At 38.7% G+C, this 16,493-nt stretch overlaps 1 protein-coding gene across 2 annotated transcripts; it reads right to left on the minus strand.

The window, feature by feature from the left end:
* Nucleotides 1-1,081: 1,081 nt before the first annotated feature.
* On the minus strand, nt 1,082-10,683 carry LOC128026266 (gamma-synuclein-like). Of its 2 annotated transcripts, XM_052613163.1 has the most exons (6): nt 10,375-10,683; nt 4,954-4,995; nt 4,705-4,832; nt 2,895-2,915; nt 2,362-2,418; nt 1,082-1,945 (listed from the first exon to the last, which is right to left on the minus strand). In XM_052613163.1, the coding sequence occupies exons 1-5, from the start codon at nt 10,493-10,495 to the stop codon at nt 2,362-2,364; spliced, it is 369 nt and encodes a 122-aa protein (XP_052469123.1). In that variant the 5' UTR covers nt 10,496-10,683; the 3' UTR covers nt 1,082-1,945. The 2 variants fall into 2 exon arrangements, with proteins under 2 accessions (XP_052469123.1, XP_052469124.1); XM_052613164.1 differs by lacking the exon at nt 2,895-2,915 and having other exon boundaries at nt 10,375-10,647.
* Between the last annotated feature and the right edge of the window lie 5,810 nt (nt 10,684-16,493).

The raw sequence follows: 16,493 nt of genomic DNA on the forward strand, positions 1-16,493 counted from the left end.
TGTATATTCTGAGGGTCTCAGAATAAAAAGTATAAGAAGTTTGCGCACAACAGTTTCTCTAAGCTTCTCATGCATAAGAAACTCACCTGCTTTGTCCACAGCCTGGTCGACAAATGAATCTGCTGATTTATTACCCGTAAATTTGGAAAGGAAAGACATGTTTGTAGAGTTCTATGTTGCTGATGTTTCCTAGAGCGTGTGTGCGTGTGTGTGTCTGTGTGTCAGTGTTTTGAGACGGAAGATTCATACGGTTTTAATAGGCTGGTGCTCCATCAAAGTATGTCTGGGATGTGTGTTCCTATTGGCTACTTCAGCTTGTGTGGAGTAGAAAGATGTCAACTGAAAGAACCGCAAGCTTGCTTGACTGGTTTAACTGGTTTCCTTTATCAGTCATCAGTCAAGGTTTCAGTGTAACTAATAATTTGTTAAACATGAGCATATAGTTATTTAATTATGTAATTTAATGTTTCATTCTATGTTATTTTATTGTTTAGTGATAGCTTGAAGGTATGCAGGGTTAATAGTCCTTTTGAATCTTGTCCTATTTGATTTTACAGTTATATTATATTTTTACTGTTTTACTGCAGGGTTTTGATTGTTGTCGTGATTTTGTTAGGGACATTTCTGAAAACAGTTGCATTGTTTATGTTTTGGTTTAAATGTCTTTCCTCTGAGCAAGAGGAAGATAATGAGATGATAGACTTCTCTGCCTCCTCCCATCGCTGGAATGTGGGGAAAAAGCTAAATAACTCTCATTTTAAACTCTGATTACGCATGGAGACCAACAAATCTTCATAAACGTTGACATTTTGCCAGAGGCATAGTGCTTTTCGTTGGTATTGTTATGGCCATATTTATGAATGTGGTAAAGTTTTTGTTGTTGAGATACATATTAAATTCGATTTTTGGGTGAGGGGAAGAGCAGGAGGGGTGTTTTAATCTCAAGGGTGCGTCTCTTGATGCTTTCAATTTTCTTAAATTAGTTTTCAGTTTCACTGAATTAAGGTAGTGTTTGACCTGCCTCTTTCTTTAGCAACATTCTGTTCTACAAAAAAACATACAAATAAAAAATGAGAATAGATTTATCTTTCACAAAACTGAATTTATTACAGACGGAATATATATAAAAAAGGAAAAACATCTGCTTTTAGACTTCAAGGGAAACAATGAGTCAGGTAAACTAATATGATCAGTTAAAGTGAAGTTGTGAGGCAGCATGCATTGCTTCCACAAAAAAAATAATGTAACCTAGCAGCTGCTTTAAAATCCTTTGCAGATTTTGTGAGTTGGTTATGATGGCTGCTATAGCAAACTTTACTAAAACCCCATCACTCTATAACCACACTTTACTGGAACTGATTTAACCCGCTATCTTCATGCTTCACAGACATCAATTTCCCTCTTCTTTGGATTTGGATCTGTGATTTTCTACTCCTTGTTTCAAATATCGTCACAGATACTACATTGAGTGTATTTGGACTGGAATATTTGAAATATTTTCTCACACTGATTGTGTACAATCATCATCCATCTGATCTCTTCGTGTTGGGTGGAGGAAAACTAGTTTTGGGGCAGGTGAGAAAGACAGACCTTGCCTATATTAAAATGTCCAAATCACAAGCACATGCATGTAATATTTGCGCATATTTAATGACACACACTGCTCAGTATATGTGAATATTGCATAGCTAAATAATAGTGTTGTTATGTGAGCATTTTTTTTATTACATGTAGGAAAGTGGTAAATTGAGGTAAGCAGATTTGTAGTTTGTGAGGACAGAGCAAGAGAGGCAGGTGGGATTCTTTTAAGTTAGTTAAGTTGAATATTATTTAGCGTCCATCAGAGGTTTAGTATGATAATATTCAGCCATGGCCCACAGTAGCTAATGAACTCTCTCTTAATCAAGAAGCAGAGCATCACAGGGGCGTTCAGTGTGACATCTCCCTGAAACAGAACAGAAGGATGGTTATGTTGGTTCAGAGCCTATACTGTGTAGATGATTCTTCAAAAATTGGAAATTTTATTTTAAAAACAACTTGCTAACTTACTACACATGAAACCCTAAGGCATGTTTTAAAGCCTGTTTGAGCACAGTTTGGAAGCACATCTGCTGTGTTGTAAAAGGCTGTTGACATAAAACCTGTCTAGTAAGACTATAAACTACATGAACTACTGAATGTTACAGGACCCTGAGATCATCTTGTCAAATGACTGCCCTGAATAAGTTCATTCAAAGATAATAAAATAATTATTGGATTTTGTTCAGCTTTTGAAGAAAGTCACAAAGGTTGTGCTATTTTGCTGTAAATTTGTGTAGAATAGAAAATCCCATCTCATGTACAACTCATGTGGTCCCTCACCTACTGCCCAGCGTCTGTAGCCTTCTCTACATCTCCCTCCTGCTTCGTCAGGTCCCCCTGGAGGCAGAAACACATCCATACACCTCAGCTGTGGACCATTCTTTATCACTGTTCATCATATTTTCACCTTAAAAACACTAGTATAATTTTAAAATTATGAACTACATGTATTTTTTAATTATTACTCTCCGGAAGATTCCAGATGTTCATTAATGATTTTGTTGCTGCACATCGACTGATAATGGTTGCATGGTTATGGCTCGGTTCTTCATGAGATTTTAAATGAATAAAAACAATTTTGGAACTCTAATGAAAGGAACTGGGATGCATTTTTAAAAATGCAGATCAATATTTTGAAAGCAGAAATGAGTTATGAACAAAAAACTTATATATGAAAATATAAAATAGATATTGATAATTTGATGTATTAAAATGAAGAGATTTTAGTTTGTATTAATAATGGCTTTGAGGTAAATTTGATAATTCAGCATGCTTTTATTGCATGCGTGCATTTATTGAGTTTCTGAAAGCACCTTAGTGTTCTCCAGCTCATCCTGTCCATTATTGGGTAAGAAAGAAAAGCATGGGCGTCATATCAAATAGACCAACTGTATGACTAAACAGTAGATTAATACATTTATTATGTATAGGCTATATGACTCTCTTCTTTCAGATGAATACAAATGGAGTATTATATATATATATATATATATATATATATATATATATATATATATATATATATATATATTGGATATATAAAAAAAATGTCCTGGCTCTTCCAAGATTTATAATGGCAGTGAATGGGGGTAGAGGTTTTGAATCCCAAAAAAGTGCATCCATCCATCATAAAAAGTACTCCACACTGTTCTGGGGGGTTGATAAAAGGCCTTCTTGAAGCTATGCATTTTTGTATAAAATATGAACTGTAATTTGTAACTTCTGCTAACTGTCATACGCTTGTTCACTAGAGTGGTGTTCAAGCGGATGATGAAGGCATAGTGTTTCTCGAGGGAACAGTTTCCGGCTCAAGAATGCCACTGGTCTGCGGTCTCCATCCACTTTCTGCATTAACTCCAATCTTAATGTCCTGAACTAACATTAAACATCTAACCACAACCTGACTCCAAAAGCATCTGTCTGCAGGATTAACTATTTCTGGAAATCCGGGCTCAGCTGAACAGAGTCTCAGAAATGCTGCCTCTCGTAAGTCCTGGAAAGCTTGCTCACATTGCGCCGTCCAGACCAGCTGTTTGGCAACTGTGGCTCTTGTGAGATCTGTGAGCACAGAGGCCCTGGCAGAAAAGTTAGGTATAAATCTGCCATCCCACCAAGACCTCACCTGTTTCTTAGTGGTAGGAGGATAGTAACTTCGGATGCCCTCTATTTTCTCCAGCTGTGGGCAAATTGCTCCTCCAATCCCAAATCTCTATTGTACACTTCTTCAGTCGATGGAAAGACCTGCTGCCTTAATTCTCCCTAGGACTTGCCTCAGATGTTGACAATGGTTTTCCCCAGGTCTGACTGTAAATGAACACATCGTCCAGATACCTGTGGGCTGCAGTAAACTCCCTGGTGCTTTGCAGGAGCTGATCCATTAAACGTTGGAAAGTCGCTGGCGCCCCCTGCAGGCCAAACGGCATAACCAAAATCCAGAAATAGTATAGTACAAAAGGGGTTTTGAAAGCTGTCAGTTCTTTGGCTCTGGCCAAAAACAACAACAACAACAAAAAAATATAACCTGCCAGTACCCCTTGCATAATGGGGTGTCCCCAGGGATAGTCATATTAATGCTCAACCTGCCTACTCTTGTTTTGTACTTCTAATTCATGACTGGTATTTTGTTTTTCTCTCCTCTGCACTTCCACATTCGTCACATCTCACCCGAGCTTACGCTACGCCTACGTCCTAAATCAACTGTAGGAATGCCTCTCTCTCGTGAACATGCCTATGATAGTTGGTGGAAGCTACGGTTATGTTTTAAATATGGATATTTTTCTTGGACAAACACACAGACAGTAGTCCCTTCAGAAGGCCTTTATTAACCCCCCAGAGCTAGCTGGAGTAAATTTGATGATGGATGGATGGGCTTTATTTTGCTTCGCAACCTTGTCCACCATTAACTGCCATCATAAAGCTTGGAAGAGCCAGGACATTTTAATATATAACTCTGATTGTATTAATCTGAAAGGAGAAAGTCATATACACCTAGGATGGCTTGAGGGTGAGTAAATACAGTGCACCTAAAGACACCAATGCAACTGAACAGCAATGTTTTAATTTTTACACACTTTTTCTGGTTAATTTGACCAATTATTAGCCTTGTACAAATTGATTCCTCACCTGTTTGACGAGACCAGTGGATGCGACCACACTTTCCAGCCCCTCCACCACCTTCTCTGACGTCTGATTGGCTCCAGCCACGGCAGTCTCACTCATAAGATTTGCCTGCTCAGTGGTTTTGTGGGCAACTACGGCAGAAAAAGAAGTGTCCTTATGTTTTGATTTGAGACTTTCCATAGATCAGGGTATTTAGGAAAATGACGTTGAGTGTTTTGTCTAGTTAAGAACTGTTTCTATTAATTCTTTTACCTGTGTTTACACTTGTCACAACACCTTCCTTCGTCTTTGTGCCTGTCAGAAAAAGAAAAGTTTATTACAAAGTTCAAATAATATCACGTAAGTATTACCTCAGCTAAAAATGTGATCATCTACCACCCTCATGTCACTCCAGACCTGTATGACTTTTTCTTTGGAACACAAAATAATATTTTTTACAACAAAAGTCTAAAGCAACATGTACAACAAATACAGAGACATTTCTTCAAACTTCATTTGTGTTCTGCAGAAGAATGCAAATCATACAGGTTTGGTATACTATCCCTTTAAGCTCTCAGACCTTTGCTTCTGAGAATGCTAACCCTTTTTTCCCAACCGTGTACCTAATTTCATCTTATTTTTAGACAGATGTCTGATCCTTGATTGATGCTTTCAGCTCTGGCTCCTGTTCTGTCCTGGGATCCATACACTTAGTCGGCTGTGCAAAGTCTCCTCTGGCAGTTCAGCTAAAGGTCCAGCTTTTTCTAGTACCCAAGAGACCCTACAAAATCATGGCAGGTAAATGCTGATTGCCTTCACTAAGTGCTATTAAGCATTACAGATTGAGAAACATCCTTTCTACTGAGACTCTTCCTATATGTTAACAGTTGAAAATCCCACTTCGCCTCTGAAAGGCCATAGCATCTCTTGTACTGAATCTGCGTTTCACAAGCTTAAGCTCTTTCCCAGAACCTTTGAGAACACAGCAACGTGTCTGTGTAAGTCACCCCTGCTTCTAAACATGTGCACGCACAGCACAACAAATACACCCCTCAAGAGACGCGACATTGTCCTTGTTGTTCCGGACAAAGAGCTGATTTACTATCAAGACATCCACATTTTTCAGCGCTTAGTTTCTGCTTGCAACACAAACACAAGCCTGAAATCTTGTATTATTTATAATATAATCAATAAAGATTGAGTGTATTGCTGTCACCTGGCCACTGCTGCAATATGATGTCACTTCCACAGAATCTAATATAAAGTGACGAAGCATAAAACGTCTCTTCTGCTGCAGCTTGCTGCTGCGATTAAGAGGAGGATACTGTGATATACTAAATATAGTTGAGCATAGATTACAGAGGAAGATATTAGATACAACTGAGATGTTGTTTCTTAATCATGTAACACAAAGATGACACAGCACTTTTTCAGATAATAATGCTAATATATAATAATTGAATCACACTTTAATGCCTTGTATCCTCATTTGTATTCCATTCTTAAATCTGAATTACATCACCTCTCTCTCTATAGTACAATCCCAATGCTTTAATTCCTGATCCATAAGAGACTTAATGGAATTATGTATTAAAAATAATTAAGCTGGACTGTGCTCACACAGTTCTGTAATGAAATTGGTGTTATATAATGCAACAGAAATTAAAGTGAATCCGCTGAGCTCAGTCTGGTCTACAGCAGGGCTCCAAATGTCTGAGACCACCAGTTAAAATTCATCTTGATTTTTTTAAAATCATAATTTTAGTTATATTTTTGTTTCTTATGCAGTATCATAATAATTTGATCGAAAAATTAACACAACATTTGCTTTATTGATAGCAACACAACCAGGAAGAAATTATGTATTACACACAATGCTTGTGCCAAAAGTCATGTACAAGATGGAATATTTTACAATAACCTCACTGTACTGTAAATTGTTACCCATATTTCATATCAGTGTAATTAGCCCTACAATATAGCAGTTACAATGTACAAAAGATGTTCAGCAAATTTAGGAATACTTATGTAATCAGACTGCAATATCAATATCAACAATACAGAATGATAACTAGTGTATCTTATAGTTTACAAATTATTTTAATATGCAATATAAATGGAGTACAATCAGGCTTTTCTCTTCATAATGTATCTGCCACTGACTGCTCATCGATTGATTGCATCCTGAAGTTATTGAAAACACAAAGTGCTTCCTTTCTCCTTCTTGTCCTTTCCCTTCTGTCTTTCATTATCTCTTTCAATCTTCCTCCTCCATTCATTACCCATTCCTGACAGTAGCAATCAGGAGTAAATAACCATGGTACTATTTACCATGTAAGCTGTCTGGCAGTGTTGATTCCAGCTGAATCTAGGCGAATTAATTTTTCTTCACTTACTTTCAGTGATGAAGCACAGCAGTCAAATGTAATAATGGGCTCATGCCACACATTTATCTTCATTGCCCTGGTTTTAATCTGCAGGACTCTTATCATCATTTGCTAATAATTCAGTTATCTAAAACTGAAAGTGATATTTTGTTTACATAATGATTTATATTACAACATATTAAAGATTTAAATTGCCTTTAAATAAGTTTTTTTGTTATTGCAATTGGTTTGTAAATTTGTAATTGGCATTGTTTTTAATTATGAAAATGGCACGCCATGTTCTCCTCTCAGTTGAATTTGTACATACCTACATACATGACCCCTTCTTTGGTTTTGGCAGCTGCCTCCTCCACCCCGGCCTTGGTTTTTTCGGCGGCAGTCGAGCAAGCAACATCAGCTTCATCATCAGAGCCACCTATGATGTGCTCCCATCTCCAAAAAACCTCAACCAGTGGTATGGCGAGGACCCTACTTGTGCCCTCTGCCCAACTCCAGCGACTCTTAAGCACATCTTGGCCGGTTGTAAGACCTGCCTCACACAAGGTCGTTACACCTGGAGACACAACCAGGTCCTCAAGAGTCTGGCAGCAGCTCTTGAGATCCAGAGGAATACCACTAACTCCCTGCCCCTGAGAGCGATCGATTCCATCACGGCCCCAACCTTCATCCGAGAGGGGCAGAAAAAGCCCAAACATCCCCCTACCAAAACAGAAGCTGGACAGCTAGCCATGGCCCGGGACTGGAAGATGCTAGTTGATATTGGCCAGCAACTAATCTTTCCACCTGAGATTGCAGTCACCACCCTCAGACCAGACTTGGTTCTCTGGTCCCCTTCATTGAAGACTGTTTATATCATAGAGCTTACAGTCCCATGGGAGAATTCAACGGATGAGGCCTATGAGCGCAAGAAACTGCGCTATATAGAACTGGCAGCAGACGCTCAACAACGAGGATGGAAAGCGAAAGTCTATCCGGTTGAAGTGGGATGCAGAGGTTTTGTAGCTTCTTCTACCATCAGACTGCTGAAAGACCTTGGCATCCATGGACAGGCTCTGCGACAGACAATTAAATCAGTCTCTGAAGCGGCCGAAAGAAGCAGCCAGTGGATATGGATTAAAAGGAAGGACCCTTGTTGGGCTCAAAGAGCATCAACATGACCCACTCACTAATCCCCCCCACTCTATAACCCACTTGAGAACCCAGGTCACAACCCTCCATGAAGAAGGTGAACAAGGTATGCGGTCAGCTCTAGGCTTGACTCAGGGAAGAGGACGCCTCCTGCCTTGCATAGTCCCGTGGGCTGCGCCATTTAAAAAACTAGGCAATTTTCATGATTGGGCATGGGACACAAGCTCAGGTTTGATCACCCTGTTGCTGGCCACCTTTGATGAGGGTGTTTAGTATTGAAAGGCCGAAACACCCCATGATTCAAAGGCATACTACTGATGATGTGTCCCAAATTTACATCTTTCCCATATCTGAGGTACAGCTCCCACGCCACTCTTAACATCAAGGCAAACCTCATGTGCATACCATCCATTGGCACAATGGACAGTTTAACATCACGTCCCGTGTTTTTTGATTCTGAATATCTGGACTTGTCCAGTGACCGCTGTGAAAGGACAGCTGACAACATAGGAAAGTCTGTGTGACAGCTTGGAGAGACTGCTGACTGGAGGGAATAGTCCCCACTGGGGCTGTCATGGGCTAGCTACCCATGGCGGCAGTCTCCGACGCTGCTTCAGTTTGTTGGAGACACCCGCTAAATGCTACAGAAAGTGACTCCGCTGAGCTCAGTCTGGTCTACAGCAGGGCTCCAAATGTCTGAGACCACCAGTTAAAATTCATCTTGATTTTTTTAAAATCATAATTTTAGTTATATTTTTGTTTCTTATGCAGTATCATAATAATTTGATCGAAAAATTAACACAACATTTGCTTTATTGATAGCAGCACTCGAGCATCATGAGCTCCACAAGTTTGTGTCAAATCTGATGATCATGTTCTCCAGCATGATCTAAAAAAGCATTTTCAGTGGAAGATCATTTGACTGTCTTTACAAAGAGTCACATGATCAGTAGTGCAGAATCTCCATTTTATTTATTAATTCTACATATATATGTATTTGTGTACATAGATGTGTATTTGTTGGCAATTTGTCTCATTTCAGTGCAAAGGGACCTAAATTTTCTTTGAGAGGCTTGAGATTTCTCTGAGTGAAGTAAACTGTCTGTGTGGTGCAGAGGAAAGCTTGTACCTCTAGCTGTAACACACCCAAACACACTCTGTCTCACAAACACAGGCTCCTGTGACTGGTGTGTACACACACTGAGAGCCATTACAATCATCAAAGATTGTGTATTGACCCCGGCAGACCATGGTCTCTGAGGACCGTGAGGGAAGTGGACTGGATGGGAATGGGATTACAGTACTGTGTGCTCCTGTCAGCACTCAACACAACCAGGAAGAAATTATGTATTACACACAATGCTTGTGCCAAAAGTCATGTACAAGATGGAATATTTTACAATAACCTCACTGTACTGTAAATTGTTACCCATATTTCATATCAGTGTAATTAGCCCTACAATATAGCAGTTACAATGTACAAAAGATGTTCAGCAAATTTAGGAATACTTATGTAATCAGACTGCAATATCAATATCAACAATACAGAATGATAACTAGTGTATCTTATAGTTTACAAATTCTTTTAATATGCAATATAAATGGAGTACAATCAGGCTTTTCTCTTCATAATGTATCTGCCACTGACTGCTCATCGATTGATTGCATCCTGAAGTTATTGAAAACACAAAGTGCTTCCTTTCTCCTTCTTGTCCTTTCCCTTCTGTCTTTCATTATCTCTTTCAATCTTCCTCCTCCATTCATTACCCATTCCTGACAGTAGCAATCAGGAGTAAATAACCATGGTACTATTTACCATGTAAGCTGTCTGGCAGTGTTGATTCCAGCTGAATCTAGGCGAATTAATTTTTCTTCACTTACTTTCAGTGATGAAGCACAGCAGTCAAATGTAATAATGGGCTCATGCCACACATTTATCTTCATTGCCCTGGTTTTAATCTGCAGGACTCTTATCATCATTTGCTAATAATTCAGTTATCTAAAACTGAAAGTGATATTTTGTTTACATAATGAATTATATTACAACATATTAAAGATTTAAATTGCCTTTAAATAAGTTTTTTTGTTATTGCAATTGGTTTGTAAATTTGTAATTGGCATTGTTTTTAATTATGAAAATGGCACACCATGTTCTCCTCTCAGTTGAATTTGTACATACCTACATACATGACCCCTTCTTTGGTTTTGGCAGCTGCCTCCTCCACCCCGGCCTTGGTTTTTTCGGCGGCGGTCACCACTCCCTCCTTAGCCATGGAGAATCCCTTCTTCAGTGCATCCATCCTAGAGCTCGGATCAGGGCTTTATGTCCTTTAACTGGAAGTGGCTCTCGTCTTATAACTAGTGAATGGAGCTGTGTGTGCTCTGACTGCCAGGGTGGTAAGTGTGTTTGCCAGAGTGTGTGTGCGCAGCTCCTTTGAGAGTGGGATGGGCACTCAGTGTTCAGACAGTTCGGGACACCCTTTTGACGAGAAATGGATTCCACAAGAAGAAAGCTTTTTCAGTTTGGCCTGATCTCTAGCCACCCATAATAAATGAGATTCACATACTGGAAGATTAAATTGTTAATGATGCAGAATCAGAGCACGGCTTCATAAAACTATTAAACAACCTAGTCTCATTGCCATTCTTTTAAGCTTAAGTTTTTCATTTAAGATTTAGGCTTATTTTATTTTATCTTAATTTCACTTTTAATCGTTTTAGTTAACACTGATTCCTAGTCTATTTGAAATCATTATAATTAAATTTAATTCTACATTTATTTGTAGCTAGATTAAGTGTATTCAAATATGCATATTTTACATGTGCATATTTTAATTTTAAAATGTGCAAGCTGCATTGCACCGACTTCTGCATCAGTGGCAGCACTCCTCAGACTCACAAAGCCTGTCATATTCATCAAATAATCATTTCAGTCTGACATGAGTGTATAAATCAGGGGTGGCGGACTCCGGTCCAGAAGAGCCGCAGCCCTGCAGAGTTCAGCTCCAACCCTAACTAAAACTCACCTGCCTGTAGCTTTCTAATAACCCTTCAGTCCTTGATTAATTTGTTCAGGTGTGTTTGATTAGGGTTGAAGCAAAACTGTGCAGGACTGCGGCTCTCCAGGACCGACGTTCACCACCCTGGTATAAATACATGTTTTTGCTGTAATCTAATATGGATCCTCTTTGTGTGGATCCTCTCTGTGAAGCTGATGTGCAGCCTCTGTATAGGATTTGCAAGAGTGAAATTAAGAAAGAACCACATAATTAGACTGTTATTATGCATGCAGTATATGAAGGATAAACCTCAATGAATAATCCTTTTTTTTCTATGTTACAAAAACAGTTCCATAAATAGCAAAAACTGTATCTTGATAAGAGCTTAATAAAATCAAACTGGGGCACAGTACAGCAGGAAATTATTTTTTTTCATCATCTTTGTAATTCTTGTTGGCTAATCCAACATGAAGGCAAATGATGTATAGTCCTTTATATATTTATAAATTTAAATCCCTTCGTGAGCTTATGCTGTCTTAGCCACTGCACCACCAACAAAAGGATTCAAGCATAGTCTGATTCATAATGCTGTTAAAAACCCATGGAATCACTTGATGACAGCAGTTTTCTTAAATATTTTTATACAGGAACTTTGGGCAGTATAGTGACGAGACTGTCCCTTTTTTCAAATAGCTATTGGACTGTGTGGGACATTCTAATTTTAATTCAAGTTTATTTAAGCAAAGGAATAAAAATAAAAAAAAGAGTTTTTTTTACTTTTTATCTCACACTTCTGACTTTTTTCTTGCAATTGTGTTTATATTTCACAATCCAAAACTGTGACTTTATACCTTGTTATAAACTTGCAATAAGATTGGATTGATTTGCTTACTTCCTGAAACAAGGAGAGGTTTGATACAAGTCATGAAAGTACAAATGCAATGGTTTTGTAATCAATCATCCCAGCATAAATGCACTAATTTATTCTCTCAGCTGTGCCTGAAAGATACATAACTGCTCCTGATGTTGCAGACGGATCTCTCAAAGCAGAAATAGCGACTGGTCACTAGAAGTCATGTGACCTTGTTATCCACCTCCAAGATGATGCTCTGCCCAGGCAAACTAGATAACCACCTCTGTATATCTAAATATAACTTGCATTTCCCAGGACAGTGAGAGAATGTAATCTAATACAAGCTGCTCAGAACTCAGCACTGTCAGGTCAATATGCATCCATCACGTGGCAAAAATCAAGACCATACGAGAACAGCATGATCAGTACTGAACGAAACACCAACATGATGACAGAATAGTGTGAAATATCACATCCAAACTCTCTTAATTCACCTTTGAAGCAATATCTGGAGCATATACGTTAGACTTTGCAAAACAAATTCTCTCTTATTTAAGCTCAGCACTAATTTAATAGAATTCATCAGTGGACAGAAAGGCCTTTTATGCTGAAAAGTCATTTGCCATTGTGGTGGACCAAATGGATCATCTGACTGCAGTTACTGTAAGAGTGTGATGAAGCAACTGGCATCCTAATATTCCTAGGTTCAGGGCAGACTGAGAGCTGCTTTGAGAATGGGATTCAGGGAAAAATCCCATCTGTGATCATACCACATCTCTGCTGTCACTGAGGAGAAAGGGTGAGAAAGTGCCAAAACCCAAAGTGCCAAAGTTTACATTGCAGCTGTGACATAGTGCCACTGGCAGACTGGGAAATGAGGCTTAAAAACAATGTCAGTGTTCTCCTAGGCTAGGACATCTCTATAGTGACGCTCATTTGTTTTCAAACATAGAGCTTTGATTTGGGAATAAAGGCTAAATCTTTGGACATAGCAATTCCAGTAGTTCAGTGGTATTTCTTTATAAGAACTCTATTTCAAAGTTTGACATCGCTAATTTGTTTTAATGTATATGAAATACCACTGCTTTAAAAATATTGTGTGTACACATAGACACACAAATAAATGTTTATGTCCCAATAAATAAATAAGCATTGACAGACACAGAGCATGTAGCTGAGAAATAAAATTGTATTGTTATAGTTGCATTGTAAAGCAAAGTAAGTGTTTAAAATTTTCTTTAAAACTTTGCAGCTTCTCTCTCTCTCTCAGACACACACACCAACAAACAATGCCCGTACAGGGTCTGTTTTACTGACATTGAAAATCCATTGCAACAGTTTCTGTTGCTGGGAAATAAATGTTTTGTTCTCACTGAACCTGGGTCAAAAGAATTAGTTCAAAGTTGAGAACTGTGAAAGATACTTTCTCTACACATATCTAAGGAGCTCTTCAAGTGCTGTGGGTCAAAGGTAGCTCACCACCAGAGGTCATTCTCATTATGACAGCAAAATTAGTTGCTGTAATATAGGCAACCAAATTTGCACAATAGTGCTAAATGACACAATCGTTGAACACAGTCACAAGCCTTTCTCAAATACCGGTGTATGTTATTGGCAACTGTACAAACAAAAACAGCTGTGGCACAGGTCTCTTGAGTGTGTACTGTACCGTTAACCATTGCTCCTGACCGCACTGGAGCTAATGAACTGCTAGTGGAAGCCTTCCTCTGGCACAACATATTCTCTATAGCCCAAGTCTCTCTCTGCCCACATCTTAGGATCATTATATACAGTATCATGCCATGAGTCGTAGTTTACTGTCACTTGCAAATCTGCATTACTGGTAATAAATAATCAAGCTGTGTTGCAGAATTAAAATATCTAATATCAATACAAAAATACTTAATTCCTTATCCATTAGCAATAACATCACAGCAGTGTCTAAAAATTAAATGATCTTTCTACATATCATTCAAAAACTTGGGGTTAGATCTGATTTTCAATTTGCTGTTGTAGTTTAGGACTATGTGGTATTAAGTGGTACCCCCTTCCTTGGTGTTTCGATGATATCAGCCCACAACATCTCCAGAGGGTTCATCGGCAACAACTGGCATCCCAGGTGTGCCCCCTCTGCTTTCACCTTTGTTGTTATGTGTCCCAGACGGCTTCCCTCCTCTTAATCCAGAGTCATCAACTCTCTTGTTCAGTGGCAATGGGAAGGGGCTTGACAGCTTGTAGTTGGGGTTGGCCTTGGATTCCTTGTTTCTTAAACAGTTTGATGGCAGATGTCCATATGAAGCCCCTGTGACCAACTTCAACCGGACAAACCTTTGTTTTCCATCCACATTGCTTCACATCAACAGCCAGCTCAGAATACTTGCATCAGGCTGACCTTACAGCCAATAAAGATGTATTTAAGGTTTGCTGAGACAAAGGACAAAGGATCTTCTCTGAACAACTGGTTAAGGTTCATTGGTGAAGGCAGGTTATAATAAGTGGCTCATAGAAGGAAGTTGATTTAGAATGCATCCATGCCCTAGAGTTCCTTCCAAGAGAGTTTTCACCTCTCAACGCTGCCCTTGCTTTACTTGGGAGATCACTTTTGCACATCTCTTTGCTTGCCCTTGCTGGCGCACCTCCTCAACCATAAATTTTCAACACTGAGATGGGGCTGCCTTGTGCCATAGTCTATTCTTACCTTGTGCTATACTCTATTGTGAAATATTACAATTTAAAAGAACTTCTTTCTATTGAAAAAATATTTATAAGGTGTAATTTATTCATGTAGTGGCAAAGCTTAATTTTGAGCAGCCATAACTTTTCATGGTCTTCTGTGCCACATGATCATTCAGAAGTCATTCTAATGTGTTGATTTGGTGCTCAGGAAACATTTCTTATTATTATCAATGTTGAAAATAGTTATGCTGATTAATAATTTGTGGAAACCATTATATATTCCATGATACATGTAAACCATGATACACCACGGAAAAAAAAACTATGAAATCGAAAACATGGTTACATGCATAACCCAAGACTTTGCCCTTCAAGGGAACTCCACACTGCATCCCCTAACACTTTGGGGAACGAAATTCCCAACACACCATGACTTGGTGCATGCCTGACCACCTAGTGAGAGAGCACTTTAATAATATCAAACATGCACAAATTTAAGGGGGCACGCCAATAACACATGCCAACGATGCCCGGAGCTAAGCAGGTCTGCCTACAGATGGAGCCACTGTGCAGCTCGAGCCTGAGCCATAACTTCCAACATTTCCCCATGACTGGCAGGTTGAGGTGACTTAATACTCACACTCTCCTCGTCATCACTTACCACATCCACTTCCTCACTCTCATGACTGGATGTTTCCAGCAAAATGCTATCTGCATGAGCTTGCGGTCGAAGATCTAAAGATATCCAGTCCCTTTTTGAGCTTCTCAGCAAGCTCAAATAGCATAAACCAAGAAAGATTTCAAGCTTGAGTTAATAGATACGTTTTTAACAATGATTTAAAACTAGAGATAGTCAGAGCTAATCTAATATTCACAGGTAACAAAGTCCACAGTTTCAGAGGCAGCAACTGAAAAGGTGCGATCACCCTTAAGTTAAAATCTAGATCTGGAAACATGCGTTTTCAGTTATGTAGTGTAGATGGAGATCGTTTCTTAAACGCAGCTGAAACGACAGTTTAAACATAGTTTAGAGGGTTAGTTCACCCAAAAATTAAAATTATGTCATTAATAACTCACCCTTATGCTGTTCCAAACATTTAAGACCTCCTTTTATCTTCGGAACACAGTTTAAGATATTTTAGATTTAGTCCGAGAGCTCTCAGTCCCTCCATTGAAGCTGTGTGTACGTTATACTGTCCATGTCCAGAAAGGTAAGAAAAACATCATCAAAGTAGTCCATGTGACATCAGAGGGTCAGTTAGAATTTGTTGAAGCATCGAAAATACATTTTAGTCCAAAAATAGCAAGATAAAAGGAGGTCTTACATGTTTGGAACAGCATAAGGGTGAGTTATTAATGACATAATTTTCATTTTTGGGCGAACTAACCCTTTAAAACTAAAACGCACTATTGTAAATGGGGCCTTAAAAAAAGCAAGATTTAACAATATTGTCAATTTGCTTATCAAAATTGAGTTCTCTTTTGAACGATTCCTTTTTCCATGATCAATTTTTCACAACCACTTTATTGTACACAGGGGACCCAAATTTAGTTTTAAAGATGCCAAATTTTCTGTTTGTCCAAATAAAATAATCTCTGTTTTATTGTCATTAAATTTCAGAATATTTAAAGCTATCCTGCTTTTTAGGCAGTCCAAAAGCGGAGTTAAACAGTTCTTGTCATTCTTTTGAAATGGCATGTAAATCTGTGTAATCGCCGTAACAATGAAAAGAAACTCCATGCTTTCTAAAAATGGATCCTGTAGGGAGC

Source organism: Carassius gibelio, chromosome A13, assembly GCF_023724105.1.
Source record: "Carassius gibelio isolate Cgi1373 ecotype wild population from Czech Republic chromosome A13, carGib1.2-hapl.c, whole genome shotgun sequence".
Taxonomy (NCBI): Eukaryota; Metazoa; Chordata; class Actinopteri; order Cypriniformes; family Cyprinidae; genus Carassius; species Carassius gibelio.